Below are 20,214 nucleotides of genomic sequence, written 5' to 3'. Positions count from 1 at the left end.
CCCGCCTCTCGATGTGAAGATAGCCAGGTTTGCTACTTTTCTTGAACACAAAGATTTTGAATTTGTTATTAATTTCCTGTTATGTTTTGGGAAGTTTTTTATTCACAGGTGTAGATGGTTTAAATCTAACCCCAACTTTATTCAATGGTATAATGAGGTAAAACTCTTTAAAACACAAATCTTTAAAATTTGTTGACTTCTCGCTTGGATTTGTATAATTTAATTTAAAAGTATTTTGTTGTATTTTATTTTTGAAACATCTTATGTATTTATTTATTTTTCTGTTTTTGGTTATGCTCAACCAAGGTTGAACAAGATGTGTTACATTCTGGAATGTGATTTTGTACCTTGTTTGGTTCTAAAGTTGATAACAAACATAAATAAATAAATAAAAAATGAAGTGGAGAAAGAAGCTGCCACAATGCCTCCAGGCCTCCAGGTGTCGCTGTCGCCCGCGGCTGCGCATGCGCAGATCACAGCAGCCCATCAGCTGACCGTGAGAGAAGCCTTTGGAAACACTGGAGTGTCATTATGATGAATATCAAATCCTAAGACGGATCCTTTGACAATTATTTAGTTAAAACTACCAAGTAATCGTCGCGTCGTCTCGTTCACCTTGAAATCAGGTAACGTTAAGCTCCGCCGGAGAAACGACCGTTAGCAGATTTAACGTTAGCTATATTTGCTAGCGTGGATTAGCGCTGTCTGGGGTTCTTCTTATGTTTATGTGATTTATAATTAATTACTTGTGTTTTCAGGTTGTTAACTGATAATAGACATCTCAAATGTGGCCTAGTGCAGATTTGAATGCAGCCTATTTGTCCAGTTCTCTTGCACTGTGTATGAAATATTGCTTGTTTATGAATGGTTTGAATCATCGGCAGCCTGATATAAAATCATAATCACTAACAGCCTCAAAATTATCAAACATCTGATATCTGATGAGATTATTACTCTGGTCGGTCACTGTCCGTTCAAGGCGGTCTGATGCTTCAACTCGTGACTGTCTGTCATTCATTTTGAGGAAATGATCCAATCAAGTCCAAAATTAATATGATCTGCTACTTTGATGTGCACAGATTTATGTGTTAAACATATATTGTTCTCATTAGTTGTCAAATAACATGACAATTTATTCCAAATGAAGATTTTCGCTTTAAAATGTAAAGGGAAGTTCTGTATAATACAAAAACGTGGATTTAAATGAATAAATATTAATAAATTATAAATATTTATATACAGGGCTGATTTTTCAGACCTGTAAATCACAATTCTTTAAGTACTGAAAATATTTGTTATCATTATAAACGTTTCTGGTTATATATTTAATCGGGTAGATATTGTTTTTTGTATATTCTTGTAGAGGAAAACCTGTCTGCAAGTTATCACCAATAATTCTGTGTGCTTTACAGCAATGAGGAGAATTTTAATCTTTTAATACGCATGATTGATATCTGACATACACGTGGAAATCAATGCCAGAAATCTCTATAAAATATCATTCTTATCCCAAAATAATAAAGCCTACATTTTTAATTAAGGGGAGACACTGCAGGCAAAAACACAGTTTTTTCATGCACCCGTCAAGTTTGAGATTTTGGGCTTTTTGTTTTTTCATAAAGTCTTTTTCAGACTAGTGGAATTTAAAATACACGGTTAAGTGTTTCTTTTATAGCACTTTTATCTATTTGTGTCAATAGATTTCAATTACAATACATTATTTTTAAAGGCCGTTTTCTCAAAATGAGTTTTTTCTCCTACACCGAGCCATAAATCTCCACTTCAGTAGCACTTACACACACCAAACTTCACATTTTTATTCCTGTCTATATTCTGAATGTTTTTACAGAGGGATTTGTTCATATAGAATTTGCTTGATTATATACAACATTTTAATCCCCTAAAAATGATGGACGGTTTTTATTTAACGTCTTTTGGACTTGTTTTCTGTCCGTTCTAAGCATTTTCTGAATTATGGAGTGACAAAAATGAGATACCCAAAATTCCCTCTGTAAATACTTTTGACTCTAATATGTCCAAAAAAATTAAACAAGAATTTTGAAACTGACATCATCCAGTGTTTAGATTTTTGTACTAGACGTGTATGCAAATTAGCGCATATTTCATTAAATAATGACTAATTTGCATATCTAAACCTAACATTTTAGAAAACTTGTAATACAAAAAATGTTTGCAATTATCAATGTAATCAATCAGCTGGGTAAGTAAGGCGATAACTATTAGTTATTTTTTTTACCCTATTCACCTGCAGTGTCTCGCCTAAAAACTACAAATGTTTATTTTCCAAAAACATCTAAAATGATTTTATTTTATTTTATTTTATTTTTTTGTTGGTGGGACTAGTGAAAATGTTGGCAGGGCAAGTACAAATGTGCATTACAGAAAAAAAAAGATAATTGTTTAGGCTTTTATTAATGAAAGTTTTGTTGCATTTTTTTGATTCTGTATTTATTATTTATACCCTAAATATCTTTGGTAGAGTTGGTGGTGCACTGCAGTATGGAGTTTGTACATTTCAATGAGCATATTAATTTCTTTCTGCTTTAGACTCTCCATTTGTCGCTCCTCAGCAGCCATGACCGAGTTCTGGTTGATTTCTGCTCCTGGAGAGAAGACCTGCCAGCAGACATGGGACAAAATAATGACCGCCACAACTCGCACCAACAACACACACACACACACACACACACACACATACACACATATATACATACATACATATATATACACATACATATACATATATATTGCAATAAACTTGTTTCTATAGATATAATCAACAACTCTAAATGAATAGTTTTATAGTTTACCATTATTATGTCATTCCAATGATTCATGGGATTGTAGCTCTTTCTCTCACCAAAGCTGTAAAGTACATAGTCTTGTTGTACCTTTGTCTTTTTTTATCTGAATTTCAAAGTTTTTGCTTCAAATCAAAGTTTGTAACATTGTGATTCTCCTTGTAGCTGGTTGGCTTGGTTCATGTCTTATAATGCTTTAACAAAGACTTTTTAAAAACCCCTTTGGGAAAAAATGAATGGAAACACGTCCACCAACAACAAGTTCAACATTCCCGATCTCAAGGTCACATTCTCTTCCTCTTCCTCTTTCTACAGTCTGAGCTGGGCAGCCTTTCGAGCTCTGGCATTAACGATTTCTTCTTTATTGGCATTTTCTGTAAAATGCACTGTTGTTTTCAATGGGGTGCCACAGTCAGGTTCTGGAAGTAAAAACTAACTTGTTTTCTCCATTGGGAAATGGATATTTAACTGTAAACCTTATAAAGACAAACCTACTGTGAATTCCAAGGCTGTTAATCAATGGTACATGCTTTTGTTGAAACCATCCATTCACTTATTTTTAAAATTATCATGTGTAACAGCTGAATTTTGTGGTGAAAACTACATTACCCATGATGCTGTTCAGAAAATTCCACCAATCAAGGGAGTCACAGTGAGCAAATTGCATTAAAGGACTCTTTAGCTCCGCCCACTCCCATGAAGCACATTTGTTGTAATGATATAATCAAGTCAGTCTTGCTATGCTGTCAACATACTTAAATATTTGTGTGTGTGTATATACATATATATATTACTTATAGTCAGTAGAATGTCTGTTTGGAGACCATGACAATAAAGAGTCAGCAGATATTAAGCAGACAGTCTACTAATACTCTAATGAGAGTTAGTAGACAAGTAGGTGCAACGTTACTTATTGTCAACAGAATGTTCAAAAGGGACCATCAAAATAACGTGTTTCCATTCATTTTTTCCCAAAGGGGTTTTTAAAAAGTCTTTGTTAAAGCATTATAAGACATGAACCAAGCCAACCAGCTACAAGGAGAATCACAATGTTACAAACTTTGATTTGAAGCAAAAACTTTGAAATTCAGATAAAAGTTTGTAACATTGTGATTCTCCTTGTAGCTGGTTGGCTTGGTTCATGTCTTATAATGCTTTAACAAAGACTTTTTAAAAACCCCTTTGGGAAAAAATGAATGGAAACACGTTATTTTGATGGTCCCTTTTGAACATTCTGTTGACAATAAGTAACGTTGCACCTACTTGTCTACTAACTCTCATTAGAGTATTAGTAGACTGTCTGCTTAATATCTGCTGACTCTTTATTGTCATGGTCTCCAAACAGACATTCTACTGACTATAAGTAACTTTGCAAGAACATGTCAAATTATTCTAACCATAACCCTACCATTCTACTAATACTCTACTAACACTCTAATGAGAATTAGTAGACATATAGGTGCAATGTTACTTATAGTTAACAGAATGTGTTAAATGGACCATCAAAATAAAGTGAAACCAAAAATACTTCCAAAACCAATGCTGCTGATAAAGTGGACGGGCGCTAATGCACTCTATTGCAATCTCAATTTCAAAACTCTCAATGCAACAATTTGTTTGCGTCATTTAAAATGTTCACACTATCTTTATGTGGTATTTTGCATGCACGATTCCTCTGATTGCAACTAAAATGAGCCTTTTTCAGAGCAAATGCATAAGTCTCGTTCCTATTGCCCAGGGTCTAGTGACCCTGCTGGCCTGTGTCATCTTGACCAGTCACTTTCTGCCTGACAGAATGAGAACAGAGGCGGCGCCACTCTAAGCGCCGGAGGCCCCTGATGTCTCTACGAGCCGATGCTGATCAAATCCAGCCTGGCTGCGTTTGTATTGCTTCATTATACTGGATGGTGATCAAAGTGTTTCTCTTCTCTAAACGCTGCAGGTCGGGACATTAGATGTCCTAGTGGGGCTGTCTGATGAGCTGGCCAAGCTGGACGCTTTTGTCGAGAGGTAAAGCGGTTTTTTTTTTTTACATTCAGCACCGCAATTCCAATGTAAACGTTTACATTTTCACGCAAAATGAATATTCACAGTGTGTGGATGTTTTAAGAATATTTTTGTGTTTAATAAGATGCTATGGGTGGTTGCTAGGGTGATTTCTGTCCCAAATAAACAGGTGGATCTTGACTCCCAAGCCTCCATCTTTAGATTCTAGGCTTTCTAGGTCACTCATTCAATCTCAGCATATGGATTTTTGGGGGGTTTATTGTCCATCAGATGAAATTCTTAAACTGTAATCATTCTTATCTGTAACACAGAATGTGTGGGATGAGTTATGCACCAAACTTTAACACTTAGGGTTAGGGCTTTTGAGTCGCTCACCCTAAATATGAGCAGCACACTGTAAAAATAATTTTTGGTAACACTTTATTTTAAGGTGTCCTTGTTTCACGTTACATGTACTTACTATTATAATAACAACAAATTATGCATAATTACATGCAAGTAACCCTAAGCCAAACCCTAACCATATAGTAAGTACACGTAGTTAATTAATATTACTCAGTACTCAAATGTATGATGATTACACTGTAACAAGGACACCTTAAAATAAAGTGTAACGTATTTTTTGAAGTTGTAAATAAAACAAGGATTAGTGGAGAAACTACAAGAGATTATTTCAGTATTACTTCAAAATTTCACGTTTTTTTTTTTTTTTTTACGAGTCGTTTCTGAATGAAAATAGTTTCTATACTAAGTTTTTTCAGTGTAGTAATAGTGATGCTTGACTATAATAATAATACAAATTTTAAGGCCTTTCTGCCTAAAAGAATCAAATATCTTGCAGATTTGAGTTGTGTTTTCTAGCAACGACATATCAATGGTCAGAATTCAGTCAAAACTCCTTGCGTGTGTTTCTTTACTTTTGTGTGGTGAGGAATCTCATATAGAGGTGAGGTTACTGCAGCATCTGCCTAAAATTAGTTTGGTGACGCGCTAGCTTCCCTTTTTGCGATCATATTTAAATTGCATGACTTGTAGCTCATCCTTCGATGTGAGATTCTATTTTTTCCTGTTCATTTAAAAGTCAAAAATGTTCCTCAATTGAAGTTTTGCTTCAGAGCTTTGATATTGTTTTGGTAATATTACCGTCAGCCTTACGTTATTTTAACATAACAGCAGGAATCAATCCTGAGTTGCATGCACAGAAGTCATTTTGGAGCATCTCCAGACCATGTGTCTGATATATTTTCTGTATTTTATTTTTTGCCTGGTTTGGCCAGAATATTCTCACATTTTAAAAAAGTTTTATTTTGATGTTATCAGAAGCCATTTTGCTAAATGAAACTGGGTTTCTTGGACACCTCAGCGTTTCTGAATCATCCGATATGTGTGATGTTTTGATGACTTCTGTGTCTTGGAGAATGTCCAATTTTGGAGGATTGGAGAGAGTTTTCAGAGGGCTGTGATGTCTTTTGATGCCGTTCACAGTGTGGTGAAGAAGGTGGCTCAGTACATGGCCGACGTATTGGAGGACAGTCGAGATAAAGTGCAGGAGAACCTGCTGGCTAATGGAGGTGAGAGTCACTGGTATCTGTGGTATGAAATGATCAGACGCTGTTGCCGGTTTTGTTACATTAATTCTCGTTTTCTTTGTTGTGATTTAGTCGATCTGGTCACCTACGTCACAAGATTTCAGTGGGACATGGCCAAGTACCCTATCAAACAATCCTTGAAGAACATTTCTGAGATTGTATCCAAGGCAAGTGATCTGATCCAATGATTTCTATGTGAATTTTGGGACTAAAATCTGCAATGACCTTACTTTTAGCACTCGCTGCTGAGAGTAAAATGAAAGTCATTGCAATATTCACAATGTTTCTTCTGATTTTATGTCACTCGTTGGTCATAATTGTGCATATTTGATATAAATCTCAACCTTATTTATTATTGATACGGAGTTAGGCCGTCCTGGTGATTGAATGACGCCTCAGATGCTGTTTTAAATGAAACTCGCTCCCCCTGCTGTTCAACAGCAAGTCTCACAGATTGACAACGACCTGAAGGCTCGAGCGTCAGCCTACAACAACCTGAAGGGAAACTTACAGAATCTAGAGAGGAAGAATGCGTGAGTAAATTCAGACATATCAGACTAACTCTTATTTATAGGGGTTTTATTTCATATTTATTATTTGAGCTTCATTCATTTAGATAGTAACCTGGACACCATTTATTTGTTTTAGTGCATTGATTTCTTTTTTTTTATTTATTGAATAAGTACTGAATATATGATGCAACACTTACAAAAAAAAAAAAAATTTTTTACAATGGAAATTTATTTTATTTTTTTCATGGAACACGAGATTTTTTAAAAAGAATATTCACAGAGCTCTTTTCCAGATAACAGTTTATACATCTGACAAATCCAAAAAAGTAGGCCAAAATAGTCATAATTTCAGTGTTTGTGTGAACTACTCCTTTAAGAAAATCAATTAAAGGAATGACTTTGAGAGTCATGGTTAGGGAAGCATTTTCCAATGAACCAGTGTGATTTTTGTCGCCTCACCAGAGGGAGCCTGCTGTCCAGGAGTTTGGCAGATATTGTCAAGAAAGAAAACTTTGTGCTTGATTCTGAGTACCTCATTACTATGCTGGTGGTGGTACCAAAGTAAGTGACATATTCCAAATTTGGAACCTGTGCGATTTTATCAATGAATTCAAATGTAATGTTTTGTCACAATTTTATTTTTTATAAATCGAAGAATCAGAATTTGAATAGAAATCTTAGCAAATGTTAGAAGAATTAGACACGTTGACAATATACTATTGATAACAGCATGATTCGACGAATGTGATGAACTGCTCACGTGTGACACACTCTATGAAGGACCATATGTAAAACAAATCGTGTTATACATATGGTGCTATTCACACAGAGAATAGGGCAGTGGAATGGGGGGGAAAAAAGCAAGGAGATGGGAGTTGAACTTGAGCACTGTGTTTTAGGATGCCATTTCATGCACTAGACACTGCAAAAGACAGTCAAACGCCATCAAGCACATGTTTACAAAGAAAAAGAATGGAAAAGCAGCACAGTGCAATGAAAAACCTGTAATGAACTACTATTGTATGTCTGATATTTCATGTTTGCATGATGCTGACAGGCTGAAAGCTGCTGGTATTTTCTTTGTTTTTACAAAACTTTTTTTTTTTAGCATTTTTCTTACATTATTTCTGAACATATGATATGTTTAAGACAAGTTTGTACAATATGTGCCTTCATAATTCATGCATCTTTTCTGCAAAGATATTTAAGAAGTGATTTGTTTGACATTTAATCCATGTTGAAATCATGTGTGATTTTATGTTGAGAAGTTTAATGTAAAAAAATCTAGAATTGGTCAAATTTTCAGAAAAAAAAAAAAAAATTGGAGATTTTACTTTTTGCCATATCGCCCAGCCCTAATTCCAAAACATAAAAATTAGCCTCTCTGAACATCTTTTTGGATGCACACAAACCTATTGTGTTACATTTTTTTCTCATGCACATACTGACAGCAAGTTTTCTAACCCTTCAGAACAAATTATGCTGACTGGCAGCACACTTACGAGACTCTTTCAGAAATGGTGGTGCCACGATCTACAAAGTAAGAAACTAGATTTATAATTCTAGAAGTGTCTTGCTTGTCTGGAATCATGCACCTGGTCACAAGTCACAGAGTAGAAATGAAGGAAAACTGATCAAGTACTATTAAGAACATGCTGTGTTTTGCCTTTCGATAATAGAATTATTCATTTTAATATTGTCATATAGGTGTTGTTTGTTTTAAAAGGTGTTAATTTAAAAAATAAAGCAATATATGGGATTTGGGGAAAGCTGACGTACAAAATGATTTGTTAGAAACAGCTGATATTCTAGGGAAATCAATGTGTCTGATTGGCCTCTGGTTGAGGAGAACATATTTAGGACTTAACTAGACAAATTAGTGGCATGCTGGTTACTTAGGAAACCAATTAACTAATGCAGCAGAACAAACAGACACCATTTACCAAGTGTCTTTAGTGTAAAATGAAATATGATAGGTGTTTTCTTAATCTCACTGGAGATTGTCATTATTGTTAGTAAAGTAATCGCTCTTACCACAGAAATGCAATTTTTTTTTTTTTTTTTTTTTTTTTTACTTAAATGAGTATAATTTAAAGGTAGCCCAACAGTTGTGTAAATGTTGTGCAATTCCAATATTTTTAATGCATTAGAGTAATGAGAATTTTCTTAATGCAAAATATAATTCTTATTTATTTTGAGTGAAATATGACTGGGACATTTGTGAGCCTGGAGCACAAAACCTTAGGTCTTAAGTAGCACGGGTATATTTGTAGCAATAGCCAACAATACATTGTATGGGTCAAAATTATTGATATTTCTTTTATGCCAAAAATCATTAGGATATTAAGTAAAGATCATGTTCCATAAAGCTATTTTGTAAATTTCCTACCGTAAATATATCAAAACTTAATTGTTGATTAGTAATATGCATTGCTAAGAACTTCATTTGGACAACTTTAAAGATGATTTTCTCAATATTTAGATTTTTTTGCACCCTCAGATTCCAGATTTTCAAATAGTTGTATCTCAGACAAATATTGTTCTATCCTAACAAATTTATTCACCTTATTTATTCAGCTTTCAGATGATGTATAAATCTCAATTTCAAAAAATTGACACTTATGACTGGTTTTGTGGTCCAAGGTCACATTTGAGGTTCTCCCTGCTAGCCAATACTAAATATAGTGTTATTTTCTTCTCGGCAGTTTGCTTTTTGAGGACCAGGACAGCGGCCTGTTTACCGTCACGCTCTTCAGAAAGGCCATCGATGACTTCAGACTCAAGGCCAGAGAAAACAAGTAAGCAGCCAATTTCAGCTCCACCGTGTGGTCATGAATCACCGTTCAGATGACAGAGAATATCCAGTTTAAGGATCTTAATGCCTTAGTCATCCCAGTGTCCGCTTTACAGGTTCACGGTCCGGGACTTCCAGTACAACGAGGAGGAAATGAAAGCAGACAAGGAGGAGATGACCAGACTCTCAACTGACAAGAAGAAGCAGTTTGTATGTATCTGCTAAATGGATCTTCAGAGCAGTTGGCATGTTACTTCATCAGTGTTGGATATTTGTAACTGGTTCGTGCATGTGTCGTCTGCAGGGTCCACTTGTTCGATGGCTGAAGGTTAACTTCAGTGAGGCTTTTATTGCTTGGATCCATATTAAGGCTCTGAGGGTCTTTGTGGAATCAGTGTTGAGGTAGCGACACAATACAACATCTATTTAGGTTCTTAGAGAGCTCGTATCATGAGGAATCAAGCTTTTCTTGGATTTCCTTTCAAAATAAGAGTTCATTGTAATAAAAGTTCATACCGCGTTTATTGAAAATGTCTCATTCTGAACTTCTACAACTTGCTGATGTCAGCTAGATGAATACATGAACAGTCTGAACTCATTTGTTTGGTAAATTTGTTATCATATGAGATGGACAAATAGAAAAACTAGATTTAAAACTAAAATAAAATGAGTGATTTCCGAAAGTGCCATTCAATGTCCATAAACTCAATGATCAACTAGAAAAAAATTACTCTAGAGAAGACCATTTTGCTAAACAGGCTATATGCACTATATTACATATTCATTATATTTTTACTTAACCCGTCATCTTCATTATTTACTGTATGATAGAATAAATCAAAGTAAATGTGCTTTTATTAAGTTTAAATTTGTATATTTCAACAACAAATTGGAGTAGAAACGTAATTGTTATTTAAAAGTTGACATAAGAACTGCCTTGTGTGCAATTTCAGATTGTATTTGAGTGTTGATTATTACATAAATTTGATTCATAAATTTATTATTAAATAAAATGTTTTTGATTTTCAGCTAAACAAAAACTCAGCTTTGGTAAAAAATAATTTTGGTGTAATAATTTTAATAGAATTACACAAACTCAAAAAAACAAACAAAAAAAAAGTGAGTTTCGGTTTCAATCAAGTGCATCTTAAATTTTTGGATTCTGCTTTGGCCCAGAATTTTCATATCAGTGCATCACTCATTTAAATAATTTTTTAAAAAAATTCTAAATAAACAGATATGGGTTGCCTGTGAACTTCCAAGCAATGCTGCTACAGCCCAACAAGAAGAACATGAAGAAGCTGAGGGAGGTTTTGAACGATCTTTACAAGCACTTGGACAGCAGTGCAGCTGCCATTATCGACGTAAGTTTACTTTTGGACGTAGGCTATGCGTTTGTGTTGTGTGGTTTAAATACAAGGAATTATTTTATATTTTATGTAAGTTATTGTCATCTTTTTCCTGTTCCAGCAATCTGCCATGGATATTCCTGGCTTGAACCTCAGCCAGCAAGAATACTACCCCTACGTGTACTACAAAATCGACTGCAACCTGCTGGACTTCAAATAGAAGAACTGCTTTTAACCACGTGCCCCTCCTTTTGTTTTGTCTCTGTGAATAAATCTAAGTTAAATTAAACTGTATATTGCTGAACTCTTGTTCTAGTCACCCCGCCATGCATGCTCATTCATATTCAGAGATACTTCTCCATTGTCACTCATTCAATGACGGCAGGAGAGTATCTATATCTGCCGCCCCTAGTACTTTGTTTACATTTTTTTAAAGAATGTTATTGTGTTATCATATGTGCAGGTGAATGAAATTATGCGTTTTAAGTCATTCCACTCATGTTTTGTGACATGTAGTAGTTACATCTGCTGTTAGTGATAGATATTATTGTGTGTGGACAACTGTGGTTTTAACCTTTATTCTTAAAAATGAATCAGTGGTCCATTTAAACAAACAAAATGATAGAAAAACGTGTTACAAAGATGCAATATAAATGTGATGTTATGTACATTTGGTGTTTAAAGAGTTATATGTGCAAAATTATTGTCATCATGGAACCAAAATATAAAATTATTAAAAGTACATAAATGTGTGATGTTTGTTTGTAAAACACGTTTACCAACTAAATTTGCATTTCCAGAAGGCCAATCAAAATATAAAGTGCAAATAAATTAAGGAAAGAAGGTCAATTGCAATTCAATTAGCTCATTGCTCAATGGGTTTTGAATGTTTTATCAATGCAAGTTAAGGTGAGAGACGTTTTAAAGTATAAACAGCATAAAAAGTATATATTTACACAAAACAAAAGCAAACATGCATTACATGCCTCTGTAATTATCTCAACAACATTTAAAGTGGACTCTACAGTCAAAGTAGAACAAACATTATTATAAAAATAATTAACATTTAAGTAAGGTATTTTGAATTATTTGTTAAATTGGTTATAAGAATGTCATCAATCCCATATATTTTGTCAAAGCCAGATGCCTTTTTTGTCTCTCTCTAACAACTTTTTGTTTCAAACTTGAGGTATGATTTTCTTAATTTTGTCACACCCCGTTTTGAATACTAGAAAAAAAAAAAGCATGGAAAAAATATGGGAAATATCCCAAAATATATAAATAAAAAGCAATATTATTTTGCGGAAGCAATATTAAAAGAACAGATTACCCAAAAAGAAAGTTCTGTCATTATTTACTCACCCTCATGTGGGTCCATATGCTGATTTTGGACACAAAAGGAAGATGTTGGTTGTAACTGTCAAGCTCCAAAAAGTACCATAAGTAGTCCATACAATTCATGCACAATATTCCAAGTCTTCTGAAGTCAAACAACAGATTTGTGTGAGGAACAGACCGACATTTAAGTCATTGTTCAGGTAATTTTTTCCTCAGTAACTTTCCCTCAGTCTTTTAAATCTGGCGCCTTTTGGTTTACGCGCGAAAGTCGTTGATGTAAGCAAGAGTCGCTCAACACCATATAAGGAGAAGAGGACACTGCGCAAACCTCATTGGTTCTCGCATGTACCGTCTACGCGAGTCGCGACAGATTTGAATATAAATTAAATCTAAATATAATATAAATTAAAATTAATATTTGAATATAAATTAAAACATTGAATATGAATTAAATAGATGTTAGAAATAGAAAATAGTAAAATTCACTATATATCGGTTTAAAATATTGCAATCTTTAAAACCAGGCGTGAATGACACCTCAATCAATAGCTGAGAATATACATAAAAATAAAGAGAAATAGACTGTTTATAATCAACTACAATTCTCAGGGGGAAAAAGTAATATAATGAAACCAGTAGGGCCTACTGTTTGAAACAGTAATTATTTAAAAAAATGCTAATTGTAAACTGATACCAAATTAGTTTATCTGTAATTATTTATCTGTTACCAAAATATTTATAAAAACAGCCTATATATATATATATATATATATATATATATAACCGGCGACAGCGACAATACAGCAGCAGGTCAGACACGATCATCTTTATTAAATATATAACATAGATAGAAATGCCTATGAGATACACACTCTTAAAATGTACCATAGTATTGCCATGGACGTTTATAAAGCCATTCATATGACCCGGTTCTACGGGGGTGCTCTAATGAAATCAATAGCACCCTCAGTTAAAGCTGTAATAATGGCATTTCATTGCAGATTTAGCAAACTATCCAGTGCATTATTTGGGTTAGGGTTAATGCAGCGTTGAGCAATGTAGCCAATCACAGACGTGCATATGATACGCATCTACTACTCCACAACCCTAATCCTACACATTGCGTATCATATGCACGCCAAAGCAGTTTTATAGATTGGGTGGCCAGTGGGTGGCCAAGGCTAATTCAGGGGGTCCATAGACCATGACAGAAAATCAGTGTATAATTCCAACCTGGCATGAAAAAAGCATGAAAAAAAAAATTCTATGATTACTTCACATTACCCCACATTAGTTAAACATACTGTAACTTCAAATATTAGTCTATTGGAACTTATTTCTCTTATTTCTGTCATCTCATTAACCAGTGGTTGAGCAAAAGATCTAACATACAGTGAATTTTGTAAATGTTGTTCAGGCAACCTAAAACTTCAACTAACTTCAAACAGGGCTGCCAGCTTTTGAGTTCAGCCTGGAGTGAGAATTATTCAGGAATAAATCACAAGCTTGCGATTAAGTACGTTATTTTTCTCAATTTTTCTAAACAAAACTATACGGGGAGCTCTACTCTTAAGGTTAAAAGTAACAATTGATACCCCTATTTGGGGTAACTAACTTTACACCAGGGACACATGATGCTGGATTTAAAGTTTGGTGGGAGATTTATTTAGAAATAAAACTATGCTCAGTTTTCAGGAATTAAGACAAAAGTTTTATTTACCTAAAACACATTTAAATATATATATGTATATGTGTGTTTTCTTATTAGGAATTTTAATAAGACACAGCATCATTGTCCTCTCTTGCCGGATCAGTCCCCTTTAGAAAAATTACTTTAAACCACTTCAGTGAGGGTAGGCAAATTTGTATATTTTAGACTAGTCTCCACTAACTGCAGGGAAAATACAAAAAAATTAAATAAAAGGCGATTTGCAAATATTCATTGAAAAACCTTATACTCACTTCTTCTGGAGGTGAAGCTGGATTACGAATGATTCGTAGTGTTTTTAAAAGACCAAACTCAGAAAACACATCATTAATATGAAAGCATTCTATGAACAGACAAGCAAATGAGCTCATAATAAGAACGCAATGCTTTTAAAGCGTTAAGTGTTTTACCCATAGAAAACCGTTACATATTATAATTTATTAATAATGTGTTTACTAAGTTTGGTCTTTTAAAAAAACTCTCCTAACGCATTAAGCAACGTTAAGCGCTTTACAATGCCCCCTTTCAGGCGTAAATGATCGACAGATGCGCTATTATACTGTATCTTGTGGATATTTCAGCAAATGTTGCTTCACTTAGAAATAACGTCTATAATAAATAAAATAAATATAGGCTAATCAAACACTGCTGATTTTGTCCAGAGTTAGGCTAATGTATTTTAAATACATTTTAGTATATTTATTTCTCACTAGGAAACAGGCATAAAATGAAATAAAACAACTAAAAATCAATATATTCCTTATTTATCCCTCAGCAGCTGCTTTGAAAAACAGGATTTCCGCTGTCAGCCTGGATGTAAGAGGGAGTTTAATATAAAAAGTGTGATTTTTATATCTGGTAAAGTCACGGAAATGAATAAAATCTTAAAAAGCCACAGGCATTTTTATAATAAATATACATGCCAAGCTCTATAGTATTTTATCAGGAAGAAATTGTGAGGTTTTTTTATCCTTAATCCTTGTCCAGTAAATCATGAATGACTGCAAATGTATTGGTTAAAAAGAACATCCAGCTCCTAAGACGTATAGATTTAGATATTAGATATATTTTAATTTTGATTTATTTACAGAAACCAGGAGTGCCCATAGATTAAAATAAGTTTTAGAAAGCACAAAGGTTGAGATCCACTGGTGTATATCCATATGAAGAACTTCTGTTGTTGTTGTAAAGGTCAAAAGGAAGAGAAGCCCATGACCAGAAGCTCTTCTGCCAAAGAGAAGAAGCTGGTGAACACCGGTACACAGTGTGGCAGAAACACCAGCGCACAGAGACGAGGTCAGATGGGTGAATAGTCACATTTCTTTAGTTAATAATGGTATAGTTCACCCAAAAATGAAAAGTTGCTGCAAATGTGCTCACCCTCAGGCCATTCAAGATGTAGAGGAGTTTGTTTCTTCATCAGATTTGGAGAAATGCGCCATTCAGTCAGTTGCTCACCATTGGATGCTCTGCAGTGAATGGGTGCCGTCAGAATGAGAGTCCAAGCAGCTGATAAAAACATCACAATAATCCACACACTCCAGTCCATCAGTTAACATCTGGAGAAGACAAATGCTTTGTGTTTGTAAGAGACAAATCCATCATTAACTTCAAATTGTTGCTTCCTGGTAAAATACTGTTTTAGTCCATAATCCATAATAACGCTTCCCCCAGTGGAAAAGTGCATCTCCTGTTGTCTCTCGCATCAAAATCCAGTCACATATTTGTTTAGAGCTGTTTAAACGCTGCTTGATCTGTGCAGATTTCTCTCCTGATTCAGACCAGAACACTTTTTCACTGGAGGAAGCGTTATTATGGATTATGGACTCGTATTTTATTTAAAAATGTCTTGCTGGATGTGTTTCAGCTTTTGTCTTCTCCAGATGTTAACTGATGGACTGGAGTGCTGTGGATTGCTTGTGGATTATTGTGATGCTTTTATCAGACTCTCGTTCTGACGGCACCCATTCACTGCAGAGCAAGTAACGGGTTATATAAATATGAGCTGGACCCTCATCCATTTATCTTCATATATTATGATATATTATGTGTCTTTTCACCATATAGTGCATTTTACAGGCTGGTTATTTGTTTTCTTGCAGGTTAAAAGTATATCAAAGCAAATCCCCCAGACTGACGGGGTTAAAAGTGTCCGTCCGGCTGTAAACACGGAGGTGATGCCTTGATGTGTGAGTTTATGTAAGGGCCACTGCTAATGAGGGCCTTTCCATTCGAATTAAATGCGTATGTTAAATCACATGGCAGATCTGATCTAATCGTCTGTTTGTCTGCATGTAAACGTTGAGCACTGGTATTGTGTTTCCATCAGTATTGTGCTGGTTTGTGATATTCTAGTGCCTAATGAGTCTGTGTGATAATGCAGATATACAGATGTCTCAGGTTGTGATTGTATGAAATTAAGACACAATCAAACATAACATCGTCTTGTTCCTCTGAATGAAATGGATTTAATGGAGTAGCCTAATATATATTCAGTTCATGATATTATATACAGTCTGGAAAGGATTCTGTGAGTACAAACAGCACAAGAACATTTTGATTTGATATTTTACTATAAAACTAAGGAGCAGATAAAAAGCATAATAAAAATTCTAAAAGTTTTACATCTTTTAAAAAAAACATTTAAATTGCACCGATGTGTTCATTAAATGTGATTTACCTACCTTTAAGTCGTGCGTGGATCATATTTCACCCTAAAACCAACAGAAGTAATTAAAAATTGACAATTTATTTTAAAACAGTAAAAAATACTGTATGACATTTAAGAGAATCTAAATAAAATATTAGTATTTTTTATTTTCATTTTTTTTTGTATTTAGATTTTGGGGTGAAATTTGAATTGGACGCATTTAAATATGAAGCAGATATTATAGAGAAGCTTCACTCTGTAATGAATGACTTTCTAGTCACACTTCAATTATTATTGTATTTTTTTTTATTCTATTGATCACTGGCTGAGAAAAAAAGAAAAAGATTTAAAATAAAATTCACAGCCAAGTTATACTGGCCTGTTTCACATGCATATACATTGCAGCTGCTGTTTTCTTGTTTTTTTAAAACTTTTATTTACATGTTCTTAGTTTCCACGACGAGTCTTATGATGCTCCAACATGTCAAGAGTTTAAAAATCTACAGCATTTGTGCAGATGTTAAAATGCATGTGCAGTTATACTGCGAACAGACAGGATTGGGGACTTGATAGATATTGCAATGCTTAAGAAGGCAATGTTTCTAAGGCAAATTAATCATTGCTTAAAACAAGGAATCTAGAGACACTTCTGAGATAATGAATAAAACATTTTTCCACACAGCTAATGAATAAAACTAACAACATCCTCAGTGTGTGGCTCTCATACACACTGATATCAGCCTTGCTTCCTTTCAGATCAAATTATTTAAGGAAAAAAGGCAACTTTATAAGATCCTGCAATGATTTAACAGGTATAAATTCAATTCTTTCTGAAAAATTAAACACTGTTACATTATCAGATGAATAAAAAAAAAAAAAAAAAAAAAAAAAAAAAAAAAAAAAAAAGAGGACATACAATTAGCAAAACTATTGAACACAACTGGAAGTTGCATTGAAAACTTCACATGAATAAATATTATAAAGCATTCTTAAGCTCTTTGTATCCTTATCACAAACGAGAAATAAAACTACCAAAGTAAGATGCAGTATATAAGCTGTTCTGAACAAAAACACATACAATCCACAGATTCAAATAAAAGTTAATTAAAAAAATGGATTAAAAACAGCTAGTTGACACTTGATGTCTTGGCAAAAAGACGTTAAAAAGAAACAGACTGTAAATTAGTGTGATGCGTTTCTAACACGTGTGATTGACAAATTAGATTTAAATGGGGAATCAAGATCGCAATGACCTTTGACCCAGATCATGAAACAACACAATACTCCATTGTCCAAACGCTTGAGGAAATCTATTCAAATCACTACATTTTTATAAATCAATCATCAAAAACTAATAAAAAAATCTGACTGACATGATTAAGCGCTGTGCAATCCCAGTATATTACTTGACATATAAAGCATAAATGTAAAAAGTAAACATTACTAAAAATAAATGCAACTCTTAATTTTTATAAAAGCAGCCTGACCTCATCATGCCTTTCAATACATAAAACAGGGCACATACGACTTCCAGGAGCACAATTATCCTCAATTACTCAGTCAATCAACATACACGTAATTTACAGTCAAATCTCACCTAGATATGAGTAACTTGAGCTGTACAAATATACACATATACACACACAGCCAATGTCATAATATTAAAGTCACGAATAAAAAAAAAAAATAGCTATCTAACAGTATCCGAATGTGGTTTGAACCATCAGCTCACTGATTTTCAGCTTCTGTGCTGAGTGATGTGTTGTGCTTATTGTTTTAATATGATCGTATGTCCATGAATGTTACACATTTGAGACGTTTACACATTTAAAGTCAACAAGAACTCAAAACTAACTCTTTTGCATGCTCCCGGTCTTATCGTGAATAAGGTCCTGGTCCTATAGTTTCCTTGTTGAATATTCTGGTTGCAGGTCACAAGACAAGGAAGGATTGTAAAACTACCGAATATTCAATACATCGTCCAGCCATGCCATCACATTACGGAAGCACATCAGATTGTGAATGTTGACTTCAACAACTGCACCTTCTCTCTGTATAAAGAGAGCAGATACACAATTATAGGGCTTTTCACATTGCGATTAACCCTGCCCTGTTGAAAAAACCAGCATATGCTGGTTAGGTATGTTTTGACGCTGGGATGTTGGTTTAAGCTGGTCCTTTGCTGGTTTAAGCTGGTCCTTCGCCAGCACATGACCAGCATAAACCAGCAAAGTGTCACAGTACAGAGGGAGACCAAGGACGGAGAGATAAAGTAAAAAGGGATCTTTATTAACAGGTGCTGAGAGAGAGAGATGGAGAGCAAACGGGTTAGGGTAACAGTCTATGGAATGGAAGGGATCTAGCTCACGTGATGACGGGTTCCTTGGTGGATCGGGCTGAAGAGGATGGCCCAGAGACAGGTAGGTTTCAGGATGGCATCCGGGTTAGTGAGTCAGGTAAGGAGTAGCATAGTGAACTCAAGACCAGACAAAGTGTGACTGCAGTGACTGAGCATTTGAGCTAGTGTTGATGAGGTGGTGACAGGTGCGGCTGATTAGTACTATGGTGATTGTGAACGGGTGTGTGAGGTGACTAACTAATAATGAGAACAGGAACAACCAAATAAGGACACCGAGGGAGAAACCACAAGTGACAGTCCACAGGGGTGTGACACAAAGGACCAGCATAAACCAGCAAAGGACCAGCTTAAACCAGCAAAGGACCAGCATAAACCAGCAAAGGACCAGCATAAACCAGCAAAGGACCAGCATAAACCAGCAACCCAGCATCAAAACATACCTAACCAGCATATGCTGTTTTTTTCAACAGGGTGGGTTATTTTTATTCTAAACTCTGGTAAAGGAACGTTTCATCATTGCTTTGGGATTGAAACGCGGTTATACCGCTTTTGCGCTGTTATACCCGCTTTGCCGTGCCAAACTTTCACTTTTTTTTAAAACAATGGTGTTAAAATATTACGCTCGGCAATAATGCGAAGACGCGCAACGTTAAAACCATTTTAACAGGTCGCGTACTGCATTCGTCCAATCAGCAACGCCGACACCGCTGATATGCAAATCAGAACATAACCCGGGGTTTAGGAATGCAGTGTTGCTAAATCTGAATTTGGCGACTTTAACACTGTTGCCGTGGGTGGTTTTTCATGTCCGCGGGTTAAAGCGACTTCAAAAACATGATATTTATCCCCTGGAATGCGAATTTTAGCAGGGGAACCACACCAAAAAAACGTATATTTTACAAAAAAACGTAAGATCATTTAGGTTTGACCCAGAGTTGACTATTTCAAGTGTGAAACACCCTAATAAGAAATCATGTTAATGAGTTAAGGTGCGGTCATGTTTACAGTTGCTCAGCTAATTTCGAGGCAAAATCCAGTCATTTCAATAGGAATCCACGCGAAGTTTCGCGTGAGGCTGAAAAGTTT

General features: G+C 34.8%; 1 protein-coding gene across 1 annotated transcript; it reads left to right on the top strand.

Moving 5' to 3' along the window:
* The first annotated feature begins 459 nt into the window (after positions 1-459).
* Positions 460-11,816, top strand: LOC107677660 (V-type proton ATPase subunit C 1-A-like). Its single transcript, XM_016472657.1, has 14 exons — positions 460-626; positions 2,569-2,686; positions 3,064-3,105; positions 4,765-4,832; positions 6,315-6,400; positions 6,491-6,585; positions 6,860-6,951; positions 7,393-7,491; positions 8,402-8,470; positions 9,636-9,728; positions 9,841-9,934; positions 10,029-10,126; positions 10,962-11,088; positions 11,195-11,816. The coding sequence occupies exons 2-14, from the start codon at positions 2,597-2,599 to the stop codon at positions 11,291-11,293; spliced, it is 1,152 nt and encodes a 383-aa protein (XP_016328143.1). The 5' UTR covers positions 460-626; positions 2,569-2,596; the 3' UTR covers positions 11,294-11,816.
* Positions 11,817-20,214: the final 8,398 nt, after the last annotated feature.

Source organism: Sinocyclocheilus anshuiensis, unplaced genomic scaffold (genome assembly GCF_001515605.1).
Source record: "Sinocyclocheilus anshuiensis isolate Anshui unplaced genomic scaffold, SAMN03320099.WGS_v1.1 scaffold796, whole genome shotgun sequence".
Classification (NCBI taxonomy): domain Eukaryota; kingdom Metazoa; phylum Chordata; class Actinopteri; order Cypriniformes; family Cyprinidae; genus Sinocyclocheilus; species Sinocyclocheilus anshuiensis.
This window is presented reverse-complemented; position numbering and strand designations above follow the sequence as displayed.

Coding starts and splice junctions, on each gene's coding strand:
- LOC107677660 (XM_016472657.1), top strand. CDS start 2,597: ATGACCGAGTTCTGGTTGATTTCTGCTCCTGGAGAGAAGACCTGCCAG. Junction 2,687..3,063: donor CCGCCACAACTCGCACCAAC/AACACACACACA, acceptor AAAATGAATGGA/AACACGTCCACCAACAACAA. Junction 9,935..10,028: donor CTGACAAGAAGAAGCAGTTT/GTATGTATCTGC, acceptor TGTCGTCTGCAG/GGTCCACTTGTTCGATGGCT.